We start from the raw sequence: 18,852 nt of genomic DNA, 5'->3' as shown, positions 1-18,852 counted from the left end.
CGCCACTCTCTCATTGTCAAGACAGCCTTCGTTTACATAACCCCTCCTTGGTCATTTCATCCTCGTCGCAGCTTAGTGTGATATCACCGAAGAGAAAGGCCACTGTCCACCGAAGCTCGTCCCTTCTCTTCTCACCAGAACAATCTCATCGTTGCGCCAGCTCCGAGCCATCCACAATGGCACCCTTGATGAACGGCCCAACGTTCTCAGACCAGCCATCGGAGAACGTTATCCTCAAGAAGAACGCTTCGAAAGAGCACGAAATCATCATGCTCGGGCCGATCAAGTTGGAGGTGCTAGAAGACGGCCGATCAACCGACAACCGCGTCAGCATCGTCAAAATCTACCTGCCTCCACGCCTACCCGGACCGGTGCAACACTGGCATCAAATGCACGACGAGACCTTCCTGGTGATCAAAGGCACCGCAACCTTCTACTCACGAGACTCGAAGTTCGAGGCCGGCGAGGGCGATCTTGTTGTCGTCCCGCCGCTATCACCGCATACCTTCGGCAATGAGAGCGACGGGGATGTTGTTATGCTCAACACCTTCACTCCGGCTTTCTATATCAATTATTTCCGACTGATGGCTGAGATGATGAAGAAGGTGGCATCGGATGGGAAGATCACGCCGGGAATCGCGAGCAGGGCGATGTTGCAGTATGCTACGATACCAGTCCCGCCGGACCATGATTGGAACAATGCCGAGCAGAATCCTGGGAAAGAGCCGAAAAATTTTCAATAGAGGAATTTAACAAGTACTCTATGCACTCGAGTAATCCAGACCAATCAGTGTACTTGCTGAGAATGTGTACGCGGCATAGCCGTGGAGAATGACAGTAGAAAATCATGTGATCGTGAACACGGTAAGGCTGCACGAGAAGCCGGTACGAATAGTTCGCGTGTCGTACTGAAATCCGCGTGCCCAGCTCAGCTTGGCATTGGCTGCACGTGTGCTGCACTGGACTTTAGCCGATGCAACTTAGATGAAGGCGGACAGCTTGCAGCCTAGCCGACCACGACTCATCTTTCAGCTCTGCGCATCACGCTCAACATCGCTCACAGACAATGTCCGAGACAACGCCAGGGACGGGGCCGTCGCAGCCAGTGCCAATCGCCCCGGCGCCAGCTTCTAAGGCTTCAATGGACTCTCCGGAGGAGCACATGTCCTATGCGTGCGTCACCTGCACGAAGCGAAAGGTGAAATGCGACAAGCTGCTTCCCGTCTGCTCGACGTGTCGCAGGGGCAAATTGACCTGCGAATACAACGAGGGCCCGGCGCCGAGAAAGCGCAAACGCAAGCCGGTCGCTGGTCCAGATGCGGATGTGTACGAGCGCCTGGAGCGAGCAGAGGCGCTGCTGCGCGAGAACAATCTACTGCCCGAAACCGAGGGCGCGTCCAAGTCTTCCGGACCGCCTTCTGTGTCTGCATCTCTCTCAACTCCGTTCTACACATCCAAAAGCTTTCTGGATCCCCCGAACCCAGGCAAGCTGGTCGAAGAGCGTGGCAAAACCCGCTACATTTACAGTAATCTCTGGCAGAACCTCGGCGAGCACAACTTTCACCCCTCTTCTGATGAGGAAGACGACGACCCCCAGGAGTCACATGAGTCTGCGACGCTCCAACCCACGCCCGCCGCTGATCCCTTCTCCGCAGCCTTTCTTGCTTTTGGCTCTAGCGCTACGAATCTGCTGTCCTTGCATCCTTCGTACGAAGTCGCTATGGAGCTTTGGAAGGTCTATGTCGAGGTACATCTTTTGCCCCAAAGAACTTTCATCTTTTCTCCTGTCGCTAACTCGACCCTTCAGCAAATCGACCCTTTGGTCAAGTTGATTCACGTGCCTTCCGCGGTGACAACGTTGCGGCGCGGAGCAGCCAACCCCAGTACCGTCTCCAAAGCCACCGAGGCTCTCCTCTTCGCTCTCTATCATTTCAGCGTCACAGTGATGGACCCCGAAGAATGCCAGAAACGCCTGGGCATGCCTAAGTCGAAGCTGACGGCAACATACTATGATGCCCTGCGCCAAGCTCTGGTCAACGCAAACTTCCTGCGGACAACAGACATTATGGTGCTGCAGGCCTATCTTTTGTTTCTGTTGTCGGTACGAAACACGTGCGATCCGCATACCTTTTGGATATGTACGGGAATTGCGGTGCGCCTTGCGCAGAGAATGGGCCTTCACCGTACGTGCTGGACTTTTCGTCGCCGGTGTCTTCGGGAGTTGAGAAGCGTGCTGACCATCTGCAAACAGGAGACGGTGAGGATCAAGGACTAAAACCTTTCGTCGTCCAGATGAGGAGGCGCGTATTCTGGCAAATCCTGCCTCTCGATGGCTTAGCTGTACGCCACCCTGCCCCTCACGCTATGCACCGCTGACAGTCTGCACATAGGGTCAACTTTGCGGCACTGGCATGTCAGTCGCGCCTGACTCGTTCAACACCAAGCAGCCGACCAATATCAACGATTCCGACATGTGGCCAGACATGACCGAGCCTCCGCAGGCTCGAATCGGAGCGACCGAGCTAATCTTTTGCTTGGCACGTACGGAATTTGGCAGGTTTCTGCAGCGGCGCAACAACCCTCCCGTACCGTTCCTCACCGGCCTCTCCGAACGCGTGGAAGACGAGCTGGTCGCGGACTGGGAACGCCAGCTCGATGAGCTCGAGACGGAGATGGAAACGAAGTACCTACGCTTTTGCGACTTTGCAGATCCTCTCCATAATCTCGTGGGTCTGATGGCGCGCACTGCCGCCAACTCTGGTCGTCTGCGCATCCGATTGTCTCAGGCGAAAAAGACACCTAACTTGCCCGACGAGGAGCGGAAAGATTTGTGGATACTGGCAGAGAAGATCATCGATTACGACATCGCCGCGCAGCAGAATTACAATCTGAAGCGCTTCTTCTGGCACCTCCAGGCCTTCTTTCAATGGGATGCACTGATCTGGATTCTGAACGAGATCTGGCGCGATCCGGCGGGACATCAAGACGACGAGATCTGGGACAAGATCGAAAAGGTGTTTGTCAATCATCCGCACATGACAACGCAACGCCGCGCCCTCCACATGGCCTTGGGGGAGCTGACGCTGAGGTCTTGGGATGCGTATCGCACGACCCAGCTTTCGCTCGGAAAGTCGCTGCAGATGGAGCCGGCGTTCATCCAGGTCCTGCGATCTTTCGTCACCAAGCCGGGCAGTAGCCGGTCGAGCAGTGTCGTCGTGCCACAGCAGAATTACAACCCGTTCCAAGGAGGACAGGATTCGCTTTCGGACATGGGCTCGTTCAATATGATTGATGCTGCGTGGTTTGTCAATGACATGGCGCCGGGCGTGAATGGTATGACTGGCGACGTCAACCAGAATCCCGCGGACTGGTGGGGGTTCTTGGATCTGCTTAATCGGGACCCTAATGCTGTGCCGGTCAGTTAGGATAGCGCTCGCGAGTGCTGCTAGAGGGGGAAGACTCATCTCAACTATATATGATACACCTACAAGGTGCTGCTGCTTACATCTGTAGAGCCACCTTATGTATTTTCTACTCTAGAGTTCACTCTCTGGACCCACGCCTTTCACCAACACTCTTCACGAGGTAGCTTCATGTTCATCATCAAACAAGGCCAAGCATACGTCCGTCACTCAGATCAGGTGGAAGGTGAAGCACGCAGCCCTGCCGCCACCGTACAACACTCACAAACCGTTCCTCGCCATGACGTGTACTGTACGACACCGCGGCTCGGGTCGATTGGCGCACCTTTGGACACATATTGTGCGTTCGCTCCAGTCCTCTTATGCGAATTCCCGGGACTGGTGACACAGCATGCGTTTCCCACCCCGGCGGGATCGATCTATCCGGGACGATGGATGCAATGCGGACAACGACGTCTGGCTCCCTGCAGCGCTCTCGTATGAACGGAACGTAATGATAGGACGGTGCGAAAAGGCTCCTTCACCGCCTTTCGGTGGATGCTGGGGTCATGGATGGTGATCCTATGGACGCTGCTTGGGTGCGGCGTTGATTTGGAAGGTGTTACCCCTTGCGTCGTTTAGGTACCTAGGTACTGACGGTACTGAACTGAAAGCTATTGTGCATTCAACAATGATGGAACAATAGGCGCGAGCAATGTTCCAAATGAAGGCAACGTGCCCAGACACTGGCCCGTGCGCTGTCTCTGGCTGCCTACAGCCGTCACCCAAACTTCACCTCCACTCCTCCATCACCAACTGCCTGCCCAGTGGACGACAGCGTAGGCGAATAGGACGGCCTCCCGACCTATGACGCTTGTGCCACCACACCAAGGCTGCAGGCCGCAAAGCTCACGGCAAACAGCGCGCGCATCCACGCTATTGGCCTGCCATATGCAGCTTCGTTGTACCTCTGGCATGTATCGCTGGACTCGCCCGCGCCTGCGTCGCGCTCATCGCAGCCCAGTCGAGGCGAGTATAATAATCCGCCCCTTCACAATCCCCCGCCCGTTGGGCCTCCATCGCAGCACAAACGGTATCGTCGCATCTCTTACCCTTGTGACTCTCTTTCCTCATTCTGCACCTCTCCGCCAACCCCCCTCTCCTAGGTCCTCTTTCCTGCAGCATACATCAAACGCCTGTACCTTTCCTCCTGTGGCGCGCGCTGCAGCCTTTCACCGGACGAGCTGATTCGAGATTTCCACTGGCCCCCACTCTCTCGCATGACCAGAAGAGGCCCTCTTTCCCGTTTGCATGAGCAAACAGTCATTTGCAGATCTTTTCTCTTTCCTTGACGATGTTTCTGGTGCACTGTGAAGTGCGTCAACATTTTACTTCTGGTCTCTTGGACTTGTACTGGACTCCGCAACGACATTGTTAGTTATTAGAAGGGCCGGTGCCGCCCTCCAGGCGGGACAGCCTGGTTTGCGCCGACGCGCCAAGCTAAAGTCCAACACTCCTTCAGCGATCGTCCAACATCATGTCGGGCGGCGCGCCTCAGGTCGCGCGGTGTGAGGACTACGACAGCGAGGTAAGCACCGAGAAGCCCGGTACGAAAAAGGAAGCGCGAAGGAAGTCAACGAGCACGACACGGCCAAAGACACGAGTCAGGTATCACTTCATCCCTCGTGATGTTGCAAGCGATTCCGGATACTCATCGCATATCAGCGGCACGCATACGGCAAAACCGGCGCTCACGGTTCAGACACCCGCCTCGAAGCCGACGGTCACGGAGCGCACTGCGAGGTCCAAACCGGTGTTACATCGCAGCGACAGTCAACGGAGCAAGGAGAAGGATGCTGCCAGGTCTAGCTCGCGGCCTGAACTCAGGATGCCATGTGCAGACTTGGTGTGCCAACATGACGAGTGTCACAGGGTGCGGTCGTCGCAGCGTCGTCACAGCATGTCACAACCATACGCCTTCTCCGGCCAACAGCAGCAGCAGCATCAGCAGCCTATGATGCCTCCCCCTCCTCCTCAACACAGCTACCCGCAATACCCGCCTGATATGGCGCAGTGGGCTCGCGTGTTGTCTTCGTTCACTCCGCCGATGCAGCGTCCACCGACCCCCATGGCTGGACCTCACATGTATCCAAGGCAAGTCCCTGTCGCAAGGTCGCGACCGACCAGTTTTCATGGGCATCCATATGCGAGCGTCAACGGGATGCAACAGCCTCCGCCCGCTGCGTCGGCGTATCAAAATATCCAATATGCCAACACAGTCCCCTTTTATCAGCATCAACAACCACGTCAATATCAGCAGGATTTCCAGTACACGACCGCGCCGCCGTACGCCCCCCGTGTCGCGTATCATTCGCCTTCTCCGACCATGCCTTCATACCCGACTCACTATCAGTACCCTCAACCTTCTCCAACCACGCCCTCTCCCACGTCTGCAACGTTCGGAGGCCACTCAGCGTACCCGAGCGGTTGGCCCTCAGCACCAACTCAGCCAGCCCCGGTCGTGATTATGCAGCCGGCGCCGGCTCCACGGCGCAGGTACTCCGGTCGGCAGCAAACGCTCCGACATCCCACAATCCCCGGCGCATACCCCAGAGACGAATCAGAAGATTCGGAAGCCTTCTCGGACTCTTCGGAATACGATTACGAGGAAGAAGCACGCGAAAGAAAGCACCGGCATCGCGATGCACAAGAAGGCAAACACATGCGCTCCTCCAGGGGACGACCATCGCTCAGACGCCAGTACGCCTCCGCGCCTGCAGCACCGACCCGAGAGAGGAGAGACTCCCACGACTCCGGCACGCGGCGCAATCACCGCCCCGACCCCAAAGATAACTACCCGCCCCTGACAGAGTCGGACAGAACTGTCCGCGCTACCAGCACTCGCTCACGTACCCTCTTTACCGACTCCACACTTAGCAGTCGCCGTCCCTCCGTCTCTACGAATGCCTCATCGGGGAAAACAAAAGCCACCACCGTCTCCGGCGGGTCTGGCGCCGTACACGTGATTGTAGAGCGCAACGGCAGGCCCTCCACCTACCTGTCCCGAGAAAAGCAGCAGTATCTCGAATCGACCGGACGATCGAGAAGAGCACAAGACGATCGTCACCAACAGCTTCTAGAAGAAGCAGAAGCCTACCAGGACGCCCGACGCGGACCCCAGCCCGAGGGCCTAACGGCTTTGAACATCAGAGACCAACCCCAACAACAGCACTCGCGCTCCCAACCCTCCCAACACCAACGCCACCGAAGCACCAGAAGCCACACGACTACCCATTCCCACACTTCCTCCCGCACCAACGGGCAAGCAGGCGAAGGCACCCGAATCGAAATCACGGGTTCCATGCTGAATCTCATCCCGGGCGGGGTGATTACTGTGGGCATGCGGGCTGGAGACGACGGGCAACAGACGTGGGTTCTTGGGAGCGGCGAGGAGGGGTCGAGGGCGGGGAGGAGGAATTCTGGTGCGGGTGGGAGTCGGCGGGGAGAGGTGCGCAGGAGTGGTGGGAGTCATGACGCTGCGTCTTTGGGGACGTCGTTCCGGGAAAGCGAGACGCTACGCGGCGAAGAGCAGGACTTGGGAGGAAGGAAGTGAGATGTTGAGGGGATGGCGTGGTTTGATTGGGATGCGGCTCTCTACGGTACGCTTCACAGCTGGCGCCATCTGTTTTTGCACGACGACGACGAAAATATGCATCGATACCCCGGTCCGCATTTGACGACTTTGACGAACGTTTACGACGGCGATGGCTTTTCCCCTTCAATACCCACTTTGCTTGCTGCATATCATCCTGGGAAGAAGCTCACTATGAGCGGATGCGAATGCGACACCCTATCATTGAGCTACCTCGTGGATATTTTCGTTCAGCGGGTTTGCTCTGGGACGGCACGAGTGGCATGAGATGGTTTAACGAGCAACACGACTTGGAGGAGTGGACAGTTAGTGCGTTCAATGGATATGTACGAAGCACGTCTGCTCTCATGTCCGTTTCCTTCCTATCTACACTTCTCGATCCCGTCTGTAGTCCATCACCAGTGATCGTAGCACCATCCCATCCTTCGAACACGCCAGTAGTGTGCGCTCATTCCAATCTCATCCCACCTGTCCTCAATCAAGGTCACTGTCCCCACCCCGTCTATACCCGCGCGTAGGCCCCTTCTTGGTCGGCGAGCTCTGCCTCGCCGCCGCATACTCTCCACCAGCACTATACCTCACATTCTCGCTCGCGCGTGGCCTGTACGCATCGTAGTAACTCGAGTTGCGGTTCGACGTATTCGTTACCGTGTACGTCGAGCTAAACACCTCGCTTTCCGGCCGGGGATCCGCTTGGTAGCTGAAATCGCGTTTCTTCGGGGAGGCGGAGCGCGAGGCCTCGCGGCGCTGTCTGTTGGCAGCGGGGGAGGGTTTGGATGGCGCGGCGGATTTTCGGGGCGGGGTGGGAGCCGAGATGTGTTGCTCGCGTGCGATTGCGGCTGCTGCTTCTTCTGCTTCTTGCTTCCACCTGCGCTCCATTTTCGCCGCTTCGGCGCGTGCGCGACGCTCGGCGCGGTCCTTGTCGTTGCTGCTGTGCGGTTCGCGGCGCTCTCGCTTGCGGGCGGGCGTGGCGTCCGAGTCGGAGTAGTCGGTCGTGTCGACGTGGCTGCCGTCGTGTACGCGGTTGAGTCCGCCGACGCGCGCGACTTTTTCCTTCTTGTATTGCTGCACGTCGCGGTCGCGGTAGCCTGCTGGACGACGCGGAGGGCTAGGCGACTGGACGTTGAGTTCGGACATTTCGTCGGAGATTGTTTTGGGACCACGCCCGCGCCCGCCACCGCCGTAGTCCGTAAAGTCGTCGGCGTACGTGACGCTGTGCGTCTTGCCCCATCCGCGCTTGCCTAGAATCCCCTTCCGTCCCTTCTCATCGTAGCTAACAACCGACTTGGCCTGCTGCTTCGCCCACTTGAACTGCTGCGTGCCTGCAATCGTGCTGCCGCCTAGCTTGGTGCTCTTGGTGGCATTGCTGAGAGTGCGGCCATCAGGACCCTTACGGCGCAGCACGGTGGATTTGTAATCTTCCCAGTCGCCCTCGCGGAAGTGGAAGCCGCCGTTCTTGGCCCAGAAGAAGAACCAGATGGCGACGATGACCATTGCTGCGCCGAGGAGGGCGAAGAGGGCGAGGATGGCGTTGTTGTTGAAGGCGTCGGGGGAGGCGGCGCCGGCGCCGCCGACGAAGGTGGGTTTGTTGGTTGTTGCTATTTTCGTCGCTTTGGATGTTGTTGCTGGGGCGCGTTTGAGGACATCGTGGGGAATTTGTGACGTTGTATGGGAAGGAGGAAGGACTTCGGGAGGTGGGAGCATGAGGATGGAGGACTCTGGAGCGGAAGAGTCGAGGACGGGGAGGATGTCGGTGAGTAGAGGGGATGCATTAACGGATGCCGGTCTGGGAGCCATGATGGAAATGATTGTTAGCTGCAGGCCGAAGCCTCAGCAGGTCAGAGAGGGATTCCAATCAGCTTGTGCGAAGCGAGTCGTATTGTAAGAAGAGGAGGTCGTTGTGGACGAGGGATGGTGGTCGCAAGGCAGTCAGTGGGTGTTGTTCATCCCCTTCGGAATGAATTGTCGGAGACTTTGAGGGAAATCTCCGCAGGAGTGACGGCGATTGAAAGAATTCTCCGCAAGTGTGGTGGTGGTGGGTTGTGGTGGTTGGTGGAAAAAGGGAAGGCTGGAGTGGCAGGCGGCGCATTGTTTACCGCCATGACGCACCGAGCCACACCCCGGCAACCGCACCGTCTCAGCCTCATCCGCCAAGGCTGGCCACACTAGATGCACGCGATTGTCAATCATCAGTCAGTTAATATTATTATTATTTGTGGTCTATCTCTATCGGTCTCTACTGTACTCCACCAGCACTTCAATAAGTCTCGCTCGCGTCGATGCTTGATCATAGACCTGCGCATGGTCCAGACCCTCCCACCATATCACCTCCAGTCCATTACCCCTCCAAGGTCGATGTTTCCATTGATGCGCAGTACCATACGCTTCTTTGCCGACCTGCAATTCCATCTGCTTGCGGCCATCTTCATCCTCCTTCAAGACAGGGTCCGGCACGATGTTCTCCGTCAAGTACATGCCTACCGCCTGCGTATCGACAATCAAGTCCTTGCTCGCGAGACTTGCCGTCATCTTCATCCCCTTCCCCACCAGTTCCATAATGCGATCGCGCCATAGCACGTTTTCGCTCCAGAAGAAGTGGCGGCCGAGGGTGTGCGCGATGCCGGGGTCTTTGGAAGCAAAGTACCACAGTTGCCATTCCGCCGTGGTCTTTGGTTGGCGCACGGTGAAGTTGTACGCCACGTCTGGCATGTGCAGGAGCACGGTGACGGGATCGATGAAGAGCGTGCTCGCCACGCGCTTCGCTAGTTTGTCGTTTGTAAGGATGTGCGTGCTCGGCACGGAGCCGTAGGAGTGAGAGGCAAGGACAAAGCGCTTGTAGCCGTTCACGTCCAGGATCTGGGTCAGTTGCTGAAGGAATTCCTCTCGTCGGAGCATGGGCGTTGTCAGGCGTGAGGAGACTTGCAGAATCTCGATGGCGAGAATGCCGACTTCCCCGTCGGACTTTTCGTTGCCATGCGCATTCAATGCTTGATCTAACTCGTGGAGGAGTCGCGTGGACGAAATGAGGCCGATTCCGATGCCGTGAACATACAGAATGGGAAGCTGTATCTTGGAAGTATGCGGTCGCACCCAGTAGGACATGCCCTTTGCCGGCGAATTCGCGTGTTCTACCATCGCCGCCGGTCGGAGGGGATAGACGGCGGTACTGCTCGCGCGCGTCTTGAAATATTGGAAGCCGTTCTTCTTCATGACAAAATGCGTGACGGTATCGGCCAGCATGATGAGCCCATACCATGCCAAAGTGCGGCACTCCATTTCAATCGGGTCCAGTGTCAAGCGCAGACTCTTCGCCGAGCCTCGTCCAGGCTTGAACGGCGTGCGCAGCATCTCCTCGACCTTGCCAATATACTCGTCCAGCTCCTTCTGATCCGCGCCGTACATGTCCGCCTGCCCATCCCAGAAAGCCCAGTTGAGGAAGACGCGCACATCCTCGCGCCCGATGTCTTCCGCTTTGGCCCCGCGAAACCAGCCAGAAAAGAACTTGTCGGGGTCGTGCACTTCGAGCCGCACTTTGGCGAAGAGGGCTCTGCGCTGCTTCTTGGTGCGCGGAGGGGGATGCGTCGCTTCGCGCTGCAGGTATCGGCGGTAGAAGAGGAAGAAGAAGAGGAAAAAGGCGGATTCGAGGGCGCACCAGGCCTGGAACACGCTCGGGACGCGCCATTCAGGCCATGCTTCGCTGATGCTGTACGCGGTGTATGCGACGCACGCCGGGCCAAGAAATTGTAAGATTAAGATGATGCAGCGCAGAAGCAAATACTGCGGCCAACCGTCGTGGAGGAGCATGGTGGTAGTCGTGGTCGTCGTCGCGGTACACCCGCCCTACCAGTATCGGCGCAGTCTTGCGACTGGAAGGTTGGGGGGCGGGACATGGCGGTGATATAAAACGGGGAGGAAAATTAAATGAGTGAGATCATTTCCGCGCCAATCCGTGGCGCAGGCAAATCGGAGATTGTCGCGCACATGTCATTCCCAACGCCTCCCGCTCGCCGCAGTTCCCCTGCTTCGGCTCGCGCCGGCGCGTTGGCGGAAAGCCAATCGCAAGGCTCACTTCTGCACATGCGACTCGACCTCCTCCGCCTCTTCATCAGACAAACCAAGCCCGTTCAAAGCCTACAGCGGTCCCGACTCATACCAAAGGACTGCACGCATGGATCCCCCATTCACGATGTGTGCCGTAAACAAGGCATCAACGACGCACCTGCGAGCCATGGCATCCTCACTTGAACCTGACAGTCTTCACATAGTATCGACTGGCGATAGCTTCACTCTACTGCTCCAGTCGCCAGTCTTCAACTCGAGTCGAACAAAGACCGACGTGACATCGTAAGTCATTACCAAGAGAAGTGCGCAGCTGAAATGCTCTTTGTCGCGAACCCCTTTGTTCTCGTCGACCATCATCATCGTCAAATCTCATATTTCCAATTCCACCTGCAATCATTCATTATCATCTTGTGTGTCGCTATGCCAGTTTGCTGCATCAGCGTTTTTGCCCAGTCAAGTCCGCTGCGTAAATCGTCGTGAGCTGTCTCTCATCTTGTTCTTGTCCACTTCGAAACATCGGTTCTATCCCATAGGCCTATCTCGCATTATGCCTCCCAAAAGAAAGTCAGCAAGACAAGACGACGGGCCTACAGGCGCCAAAAGACCACGTCATGCGAGAGGGCCTGGCACTTCGCAGCCTCCAAGAGCTCCGGCCGTCCATGCGGCAACGACTAGGGTGACTAGATCTCAGACCCTGGCTGCTGCTGCTGCTGCTGCTGCCGCCCCCGCTGCCCCGACTGAGGCTTTTGCGCTGACTCAGGGGAGTGAAAAGGAAGAGGAGAGGCAGCAGGGGTCAGGCGAGGATGACCAAGCTCGTGAGCCTGAAAATACTGCCAATCAGCCTCCGCCTGCCCCTCCGCCTCAGCAAGCTGCATCTGCCAGGCCCAAAGCAGCCAGGAAGCCTCCAACTCCAGCTCGTGCCCTCAAGAAACCTCCACGCCAAACAGAAGGCGGAGAAGACGAGACGTTGACTGAAACCGACAAGTCATCAGCAGACAACAAAAAGACCAAACTGCCTACTGACTTGGACGACCCTAGTTCAGACGACGGCGAAGCAGTCACAACCCTAGCCAAAGCCGAGCTAATCCTAAGGGGAGCGCGCAAAGAAACATACCTAGCCCACCTCGAAGTGGTCTCGGGTGAACTCAGCAGTCGCTTAGGCTACCGCCTCAACTTCTTCCTCTCCACCGACAGCAGAGTCTTCGAGCACGTAGGCGACATCCATTCCTGGCGCATCGACAAGCCAAAGTCCAACGAACGCATAAAGCCTGCTTTCCAAAAAGACTACATGGAAGCAGACTTCACCCCCGGAATCAACGATCTCGACATCGATGGTCGAGTCAAGGAGAACGCGGTGTGCATGCAGGCCATTTACAAACTAGACGGCACGCTTCGGAAGGAATTCAAAGGCTTCGAGCAGAGGCTGTGGGAGAACAAGCTGATGTTTGTCGAATTGGTGGAGATATTCGATGGCTTTCGGCAGCGAGGGTTGGCGGGAAGAATGCTCGCGATGTACCACACCTTACTGCGTTCCCCTGATTTGCCGGAATGGTATCAGTTCGCCGGCACCATTATTCTCGTGCCGAGTCCGCCGAGTGTCGAGGATCTAGCTGGCTGGGGAAGATTAGATCTGGATGCGGTTCAGGAGATTTTGGTCCACATGTATAGGAAGAGTGGGGATGAGGTCTGAAAGAGCCTTGTCAAAGTCGGGCGTCACGGTGCAAAGATCATGGGAAGGACGGTTGGCATAACAGAAAGCCAGGATCAGGAGTATGAAGAGGAGGACGGGGACGATGAAGAGTGATGCTCTTCTTGAGTTATGCCAGCGCCATAACGATATGACCCATAACAAAATGTCTGCCTACCATACCATGCCCCTCGTGAATCCCTCGAAGATCTAACCTCTCGCCAACACAAGAAAAGTCCCTCAACACCCCTGCCGACAGAAACTCCCCATCTTCCCCCTCTCAACCCTCACAACCTCACTATCAACCCCAACCAGACTCCTGGCTGCCAAATTCCCCACCTCATCCCCCATTCTCAGCAGCGTCACCCTGACTCGATAACTTCCCACTTGCCGAACCACCAGACTCGGAAACGAAACGTAGCCAAGAAGCGTTCGATTGGCAAGTACTTCGCTTCTCATCATCGCTTGCACATCGCTCGCGGATAGCGGGTGGATGTTGTCGATCATTTTCGGGCCGGAGAGGGATTGCGGATCGAGTTGGGTGCGCTCGCCTTTTGCGCTTTCGGAGATGAGGGATGCTACGGCGAGGAGAGGTGAGGGGTCGACTGTTTCTGCGTCGGAGTTTGACGAGATGAAGCTGACCACGGCGGAGATGTCGATTGGTGATCCTAGGACGATGGGGTGTGCTGGTGTAGAGACGATGTCGAGGGCGAAGCGTGGCTGCTCCAGGGGACGATCGATTGGTGTGCTTTGGGGAACAGCTGGAGCCTTCCGCCTTGGGGTGCTGTCGGGCCTGCTGGGTCTCTTTGGAAAGCGTCGCGAGGAGTGTCGGTAGAAATTGAAGCTGCTTCGACGTTGTCGCTTGTTGGTACGAGGGTGTTGACGCTCGCTTTCTTCTCCGACTGGTTGTGGTCCGGAATCTTGTCGAGCGTGGGTTTTCGAGCTACGTTCTGCCATGGTATTTGGTGTTGTCTTTCTTGCGAATTGCGAATCTGTTGACGTGATGAGGTCTGAATAGAAGATCAAAAGAACATACGATGAAGATGAAAACCTGGAACACATGAGACTTGTCCTTACCTTTTATACATTCCTTTTAAGCATGAGCCAGTCAAGCCACAATAACAAGACATGTCTCTTTTGGATCACCAGCAGCATGCCGCCTCATACGCAAACACTCGAACCGTATGCAGCCATGCGGTCTGGATATGGTGGTGAGCGTCACACCGAATCAACGTGAAGGAGAAAAAACCGACCAGTCACTGCGGAAGAAAGAAGAGCAACGAAAATGAAACAAAGCGCACTTTGACGCCTCCATGAAACCTCGAAGTATTGGCGGCTCAGCCAGCCTTTCGGTAGTTGGCAGACAGCCGCCCTGCACCGACGGTTCTGACACCTCTCACAATCAGCAGCCGAAGCGTAACGTCCTCCCCATGGCTTGGAAAGGCGTCAATCGAGCGAAGATCAAAGAGAGAGCCACAGCCGAACAACTCCGCCTCCGGGTTCACCACACGTTCGAAAGCGGACGGGGCGTTACGTCTCCGCGGTATCCAATACCCTTCAAAGGCATGTGCACCTATCCGTGTCGCATCCTTGCTAGCGCCACGGCTGGAGATCCCCCCTTTTCGGCAGATGTAGCTGATCTGAAAGAGGGGTGTTTCATGCCCATGGCTGCTTTGGGAGAGCAGGGCGTTGGTGAGAGGCGAAGTTGGGGAAAGTCGGGTTACACGTTGCAGCACCGAGGCTGCTATTGCCGAATTCGAGAAGTTGCATTTCTGGGTATGTACGAGCCGTAATTTGCTCACAGCTCCTCCTCTTCCTCCTCCTCGTCCTCCTCGACTCGAGCCTTCTTGGCCTCGCTGCCGACCGGCTCCATCTCCCGTTTGCTCCCGAGTCGCAAATGGCTGAGAGGCGTCCTCACGCTCTCGTCCGCATCGCTCTGCGGGAAATTGTCTCCCTCCTCCTCCTCAGCACCCGCAGTGCTCCCCTCACCGTCCCCAGCACCCTCCTGCTCATCCGCCTCGTCCTCCTCCTCCACAGCGACGGGCTTCCGCGGCTCGAACGCGTCTTTCGGAGCATTGCCCCCCGTCTTCCCACGGAGAGGCGTCAGCCCAGACGCGTCCTTCCGCTCGCGCTTAATCGACGGCTTAGCCGCCGGGAAGTGGGCAAAGCCGAACTTCCGAAGCACGTCCTCGCTGCGGTAGTAGAACCTGAAGGTCGCGTACGGCGCTTCAGGCGCATCGAAGGGGCGGTAGTCGATCACCGAGCGCGCGCCGCCCGCGGCCACGTGCCCGGCGTCCAGGGCGACGGTGTGGGTGACTTGGCGCGTGTCGCCGGCGAGATTGGGCTGATCGCGTGCCCCTGCGTCCACGGCTTCGTAGCGCGTGGCGCCCAGCGTCACGCGCTCCAGCGCGACTTCAATCTGCCCGACTTTGCTCTTCTCCTCTGAGTCGTCGAGGGCAGTGCCGCCCATCGCGGCAATCAGCTCCTCTTCATCCTCCTGCTCGGAGGACACGAGCAGCCGGTCGAACACGGCCTCGATGCCCACGTCCTTGAACTGCCAGCCGCACACGCGGACAGTCCCGTCGGCATCCTTGACGGTGCGCGACTTGATGATGACCTCGCCGTCGAAGTCCTCGTCGCGGTAGCGGCGAGAGGGCCGGTCGTAGTTGTCGAGGCGCACGATCCGGCGTCTCTCGGGGGTCTGGCGGCCGTCGATGCGGAGGGTCGCGAGGAAGTGCCACTCATCTGCGCGCCAGGGGATGCTGGGGTTGATGCGGATGCGGAAAGCCAGGTCGGTCTCGCTCTGGATGTAGCAAGTGGTGAGGTTGACGCGATCGAGCTTGCGTATGCCCCATTCTGCCAGAGGGACTTCGGTGGCGTTGGTGACTTGCACCGTGACGTTTTTATAGGTCGGCATCGTGGTTGCTTCTTTGCTATAGAGCTGGAGAGCGAGGGCTCGATGTTGATGTGAGCTATAGGAGAGGTCAGTACGCAACGCGTAGGAGATGAGCCCGATGGTCGGAGCTGCTGGGTTCTTGGGGCTAGGGAGCTTACGGTGGAGAGGGAGCCGCTTGAGAGAAGGCAAGACAGCTGAGGGGATGGCAAGAGGTGTAGTGACTGCTGAGGTGTCTTCGAGCGCTGGAGTGTGATGTTCTCGCGCGTGGCGTTGGGTTGCAAGGCGTCGTGTGTCTTGCTGTCGTGAGATGTGCAGCTCAAAGGAAGGCAAGAGAGCTGTAGGGCAGGCAAGAAGCGTGCTGAAAAGAGGTGTTGTCTGCGAGTGATGTGAGATCGAAGAGTGTGTCGGAGGAGCAAAAGGGTTTTTCAGCAAGGTGTGTTGTGCGTGGGTGGAATTGACGCTCCTTCCATTCACGGAAATGACCAAGTCACCGGAGTGATCCGTGCAACGAATCTGCAGCGTGACACCAGCCTCCCCGTCACAGCAAACGCAGACTGACACCCCCTTCCCGAGACAGAAATTCAATCCATTGCAGCAACACCGTCACTCCAGACTCTTTCCCTTTCAACGCTTCCCAGCGCAGTTCCCATGCAGTCATTTACATCATCCTTCATTTATGCCAGACGCCAGCCGGGTCCTGTATCGAGATTTCATACCCCAGAAGCGCCTCGGTGCCGACACCTCCATCCCACCCCCGATTCCCCGCCGCAGAAAGCATATATTTACACGCGTGATCAATGTATACCGAGCTGATGGTGCCTCCGCGGTGCCCGGGGATGATGGTGAATGGTACGCTGCGGTGACGTAGCGTTTCCGGTTGCGCGAGGTCATAGATGCGGAGGATATCGTTGGATGCGCTGTGAAGGTGTGTTAGAATACAATGGACTTCATCATTTGAGACAGAACGTGAAGGGTAGAACTCACCATACAAGATGTCGGCCATTCGGCATCGCCCTCACGGCAGACACGGGTCCACTCTGGTGCTGAAACTTGAATGTTCGCTCCGGCTTGTTCCTGTTCGTACCCATTTTGTGAATGGAGTACTCGTCTACGCGATCGTTGCGTCGACCGGCGTAGATGAAGTTGCCGTCTGGACTCCAGCACGCTCCCATACACCACGGAGAAGAGTAGGGAAATGGCGAGAGAGTCGCGATGGGTGAGGGCATACGGCGATCCCAGATGCGGATGGAGCCGTTGTAAGACGCGTCGAGGAAGGTTGACTCCGACTGGGGAGGAAGATCGGCGGCCGACACGCCTTTCGTGGACGAGTCGTCGGTCGGCGGTGCAGTCAGTGGTTCATCTGAATGCGGAAGACCATTGGTGACAGGTTGCGAGTCGGCGATGCCGTCAATAACGTGGTCTGAGCCGTCGACCTGCTTGTCCCCATTCACCTCCTGCTCGTCGGTGTTGATATCGTCTGTGACGATGGCCTCGGGCTCCGAGGCTTCAACCGCGGGCTCTGGAGGCTGCACTGGCCCGCCGTTGCCCACACTATCCATTTCCGTGTCTTGCTCGCCGGGTGCGTCTTGCTCGCCTTCTTGCGTCCCACCAGTGAGTGTCCTTTCCAGGCTCTCATCGTCGTCCCCAAAGGCGTTGCTACCTCCACCAGCGGTACCCGCGTCTTCGCCAAACAACGAGCCGTGGTCTTCACCAAACAAGCTGCTCGGGGAGCCCATGGCATCTTCATCTTGGCCCCTGGACTCTCGTCTATTGCCGAACCCACCGTTAACCGAAGGCCTATCCGCGTTGTTGCTGGAGAAGGTGCCCAGCGACTCGTGTATTGTCTCCGTGACTTCTGGTATATGGACATCGCTAGTTGGCCGAATTTGAATGGTACTGACCTGACCGCCAATGCCGAGGAAGGAGCGCTTGACCTTGCCGGATTGCAGGTCCCAGTCGAGGACTGTCTTGTCCCAGCTCCCGGAAAGCACACTGGTCTCATCCCTCGCCAAGTTCAGGACAGACACAGCACTGGTGTGCTCTCTCAATGTCATGATTCTTGTGCCGGCCTGGTGTCGACAGGTTTGGAGGTTGATGCCACCGCTCTCCAGTCCAGAGAGTAGCCAGATAGCTTGGTTTTGAACGGCAAGAGAGTACACAGGACTGAGCTCCTTTCCCTCGTCTCCCTGCGCCGGGGGTGTTCGAATGACGGGCTCTTCATTCTCCCAGTAGGTCAATAAACTCCCAGCTTTCATGACACTGTCCACGAAAGGGTGCTTTTGCGCGACGGTGAGCGGGGTCTTGCCGTTGGCGGTTTCCACCCAGTTGTACATTCGTACATAACCGTCCGAGCCTCCGCTGAAGACCCAGTGCATGTCGGGAGTGGCGGTGAGGGCATTGATGGAGGTGCTGTGCGGAGCGGCCATGGTGGGGACGATATCGTACGCTTGGGCAGTCAGCGCCTCGGTGCGCACAGATGGGATGAACACGGCAGGTGCAGCACTACTTGGAGACCTGACAGCAGATGGACGCGGGGAACGAGCAGGCCCAGCATCATCTTGAGTATCCCCGTCGAAGCGTTGGCCAGAAGCGTGTTGGCTTGCTCTTCGCGAAGGCGAGTCGGGGTCGTGCTCCTCATCGTCATCCTCGTCGTTATCGCCGTCTCCATCTCCATCATCGTTATCATCTTCGTCATCCTCGTCTGCGCCATCATCATCTTGGCCTTGGTCTTGATCCTGATCCTGGTCCACATCTTCCATCTCTTCGTCTTCATTGTCGAACTCATCGCCAGACCCACCAGCGCCATCTGCGTCGTCGTCAAAGGAGGCCATGATTCGAATCGGAGCGCGTCAGAGATCTCGCGAAGGCTGTCCAGAAATTGTGGTCATGCGCTGCGGAGAGGGGAGGAATGCGCCGCGGAGAGGAGGGATTGTCAGGCGGATTCAAGAGAGGTGCCAACAGCCGCTGCAGGGCATGGCTGCCACATGGACGTCTTTATAGGAAGCGATGTTGGATGCGCCGCTTGTGCGCGCTCATTGTCTCGCAGATACAAATGTCCGTCTCCTGGCTCAATGCTGCGAAGGAGTGGAGTGACAAAGAGAGTGGAGGTTCGTGAGGTGCGGTACCTGGAAAGATGCAGCCAATCGGCTTCGTT

General features: G+C 57.2%; 9 protein-coding genes across 9 annotated transcripts; 4 read left to right on the top strand and 5 right to left on the bottom strand.

Moving 5' to 3' along the window:
- The first annotated feature begins 3 nt into the window (after window positions 1-3).
- Window positions 4-836, top strand: BDY17DRAFT_292934 (RmlC-like cupin domain-containing protein). The gene has a single exon (XM_033732908.1). It carries the CDS (start codon window positions 177-179, stop codon window positions 741-743), a length of 567 nt encoding a protein of 188 aa, XP_033591671.1. The 5' UTR covers window positions 4-176; the 3' UTR covers window positions 744-836.
- Window positions 837-997: 161 nt separating this feature from the next.
- Window positions 998-3,583, top strand: BDY17DRAFT_292932 (uncharacterized protein). Its single transcript, XM_033732907.1, has 4 exons — window positions 998-1,747; window positions 1,808-2,183; window positions 2,252-2,340; window positions 2,391-3,583. The coding sequence occupies exons 1-4, from the start codon at window positions 1,067-1,069 to the stop codon at window positions 3,423-3,425; spliced, it is 2,181 nt and encodes a 726-aa protein (XP_033591670.1). The 5' UTR covers window positions 998-1,066; the 3' UTR covers window positions 3,426-3,583.
- A 1,211-nt stretch (window positions 3,584-4,794) lies between these two features.
- Window positions 4,795-7,333, top strand: BDY17DRAFT_96636 (uncharacterized protein). Its single transcript, XM_033738889.1, has 3 exons — window positions 4,795-5,069; window positions 5,127-6,857; window positions 6,910-7,333. Exons 1-3 carry the CDS (start codon window positions 4,939-4,941, stop codon window positions 7,136-7,138), a joined length of 2,091 nt encoding a protein of 696 aa, XP_033591669.1. The 5' UTR covers window positions 4,795-4,938; the 3' UTR covers window positions 7,139-7,333.
- Window positions 7,334-7,384: 51 nt separating this feature from the next.
- Window positions 7,385-9,106, bottom strand: BDY17DRAFT_292926 (uncharacterized protein). The gene has a single exon (XM_033732906.1). The coding sequence runs from the start codon at window positions 8,848-8,850 to the stop codon at window positions 7,528-7,530; it is 1,323 nt and encodes a 440-aa protein (XP_033591668.1). The 5' UTR covers window positions 8,851-9,106; the 3' UTR covers window positions 7,385-7,527.
- Window positions 9,107-9,245: 139 nt separating this feature from the next.
- On the bottom strand, window positions 9,246-11,000 carry BDY17DRAFT_292925 (uncharacterized protein). Its single transcript, XM_033732905.1, has one exon. It carries the CDS (start codon window positions 10,855-10,857, stop codon window positions 9,280-9,282), a length of 1,578 nt encoding a protein of 525 aa, XP_033591667.1. The 5' UTR covers window positions 10,858-11,000; the 3' UTR covers window positions 9,246-9,279.
- A 662-nt stretch (window positions 11,001-11,662) lies between these two features.
- BDY17DRAFT_321965 (uncharacterized protein) lies at window positions 11,663-12,805 on the top strand (the record flags this gene model as incomplete). The annotated part of the gene is made up of 1 exon (XM_033736734.1): window positions 11,663-12,805. The coding sequence occupies one exon, from the start codon at window positions 11,663-11,665 to the stop codon at window positions 12,803-12,805; it is 1,143 nt and encodes a 380-aa protein (XP_033591666.1).
- Window positions 12,806-13,042: 237 nt separating this feature from the next.
- Window positions 13,043-13,759, bottom strand: BDY17DRAFT_308548 (uncharacterized protein; the record flags this gene model as incomplete). The annotated part of the gene is made up of 1 exon (XM_033735223.1): window positions 13,043-13,759. The coding sequence occupies one exon, from the start codon at window positions 13,757-13,759 to the stop codon at window positions 13,043-13,045; it is 717 nt and encodes a 238-aa protein (XP_033591665.1).
- An 841-nt stretch (window positions 13,760-14,600) lies between these two features.
- Window positions 14,601-15,719, bottom strand: BDY17DRAFT_321963 (uncharacterized protein; the record flags this gene model as incomplete). The annotated part of the gene is made up of 1 exon (XM_033736733.1): window positions 14,601-15,719. The coding sequence occupies one exon, from the start codon at window positions 15,717-15,719 to the stop codon at window positions 14,601-14,603; it is 1,119 nt and encodes a 372-aa protein (XP_033591664.1).
- A 324-nt stretch (window positions 15,720-16,043) lies between these two features.
- On the bottom strand, window positions 16,044-18,610 carry BDY17DRAFT_96605 (WD40-repeat-containing domain protein). Its single transcript, XM_033738888.1, has 2 exons — window positions 16,683-18,610; window positions 16,044-16,615 (listed from the first exon to the last, which is right to left on the bottom strand). Exons 1-2 carry the CDS (start codon window positions 18,527-18,529, stop codon window positions 16,369-16,371), a joined length of 2,094 nt encoding a protein of 697 aa, XP_033591663.1. The 5' UTR covers window positions 18,530-18,610; the 3' UTR covers window positions 16,044-16,368.
- Window positions 18,611-18,852: the final 242 nt, after the last annotated feature.

The sequence above is a fragment of the Neohortaea acidophila genome (genome assembly GCF_010093505.1).
Source record: "Neohortaea acidophila strain CBS 113389 unplaced genomic scaffold BDY17scaffold_3, whole genome shotgun sequence".
Taxonomy (NCBI): Eukaryota; Fungi; Ascomycota; class Dothideomycetes; order Mycosphaerellales; family Teratosphaeriaceae; genus Neohortaea; species Neohortaea acidophila.
This window is presented reverse-complemented; position numbering and strand designations above follow the sequence as displayed.

Excerpts from the sequence above, each read along its gene's own strand:
- BDY17DRAFT_292925 (XM_033732905.1), bottom strand. The coding sequence starts at position 10,857 with ATGCTCCTCCACGACGGTTGGCCGCAGTATTTGCTTCTGCGCTGCATC.
- BDY17DRAFT_292934 (XM_033732908.1), top strand. The coding sequence starts at position 177 with ATGGCACCCTTGATGAACGGCCCAACGTTCTCAGACCAGCCATCGGAG.
- BDY17DRAFT_96636 (XM_033738889.1), top strand. The coding sequence starts at position 4,939 with ATGTCGGGCGGCGCGCCTCAGGTCGCGCGGTGTGAGGACTACGACAGC. Across the intron at positions 5,070-5,126 it reads CGGCCAAAGACACGAGTCAG|CGGCACGCATACGGCAAAAC; the intron begins GTATCACTTCAT and ends ATCGCATATCAG. Across the intron at positions 6,858-6,909 it reads CTTGGGAGCGGCGAGGAGGG|GTGCGCAGGAGTGGTGGGAG; the intron begins GTCGAGGGCGGG and ends CGGCGGGGAGAG.
- BDY17DRAFT_292926 (XM_033732906.1), bottom strand. The coding sequence starts at position 8,850 with ATGGCTCCCAGACCGGCATCCGTTAATGCATCCCCTCTACTCACCGAC.
- BDY17DRAFT_96605 (XM_033738888.1), bottom strand. The coding sequence starts at position 18,529 with ATGGCCTCCTTTGACGACGACGCAGATGGCGCTGGTGGGTCTGGCGAT. Across the intron at positions 16,616-16,682 it reads AATGGCCGACATCTTGTATG|CGCATCCAACGATATCCTCC; the intron begins GTGAGTTCTACC and ends ACACCTTCACAG.
- BDY17DRAFT_292932 (XM_033732907.1), top strand. The coding sequence starts at position 1,067 with ATGTCCGAGACAACGCCAGGGACGGGGCCGTCGCAGCCAGTGCCAATC. Across the intron at positions 2,184-2,251 it reads GCAGAGAATGGGCCTTCACC|GAGACGGTGAGGATCAAGGA; the intron begins GTACGTGCTGGA and ends ATCTGCAAACAG. Across the intron at positions 2,341-2,390 it reads TGCCTCTCGATGGCTTAGCT|GGTCAACTTTGCGGCACTGG; the intron begins GTACGCCACCCT and ends GTCTGCACATAG.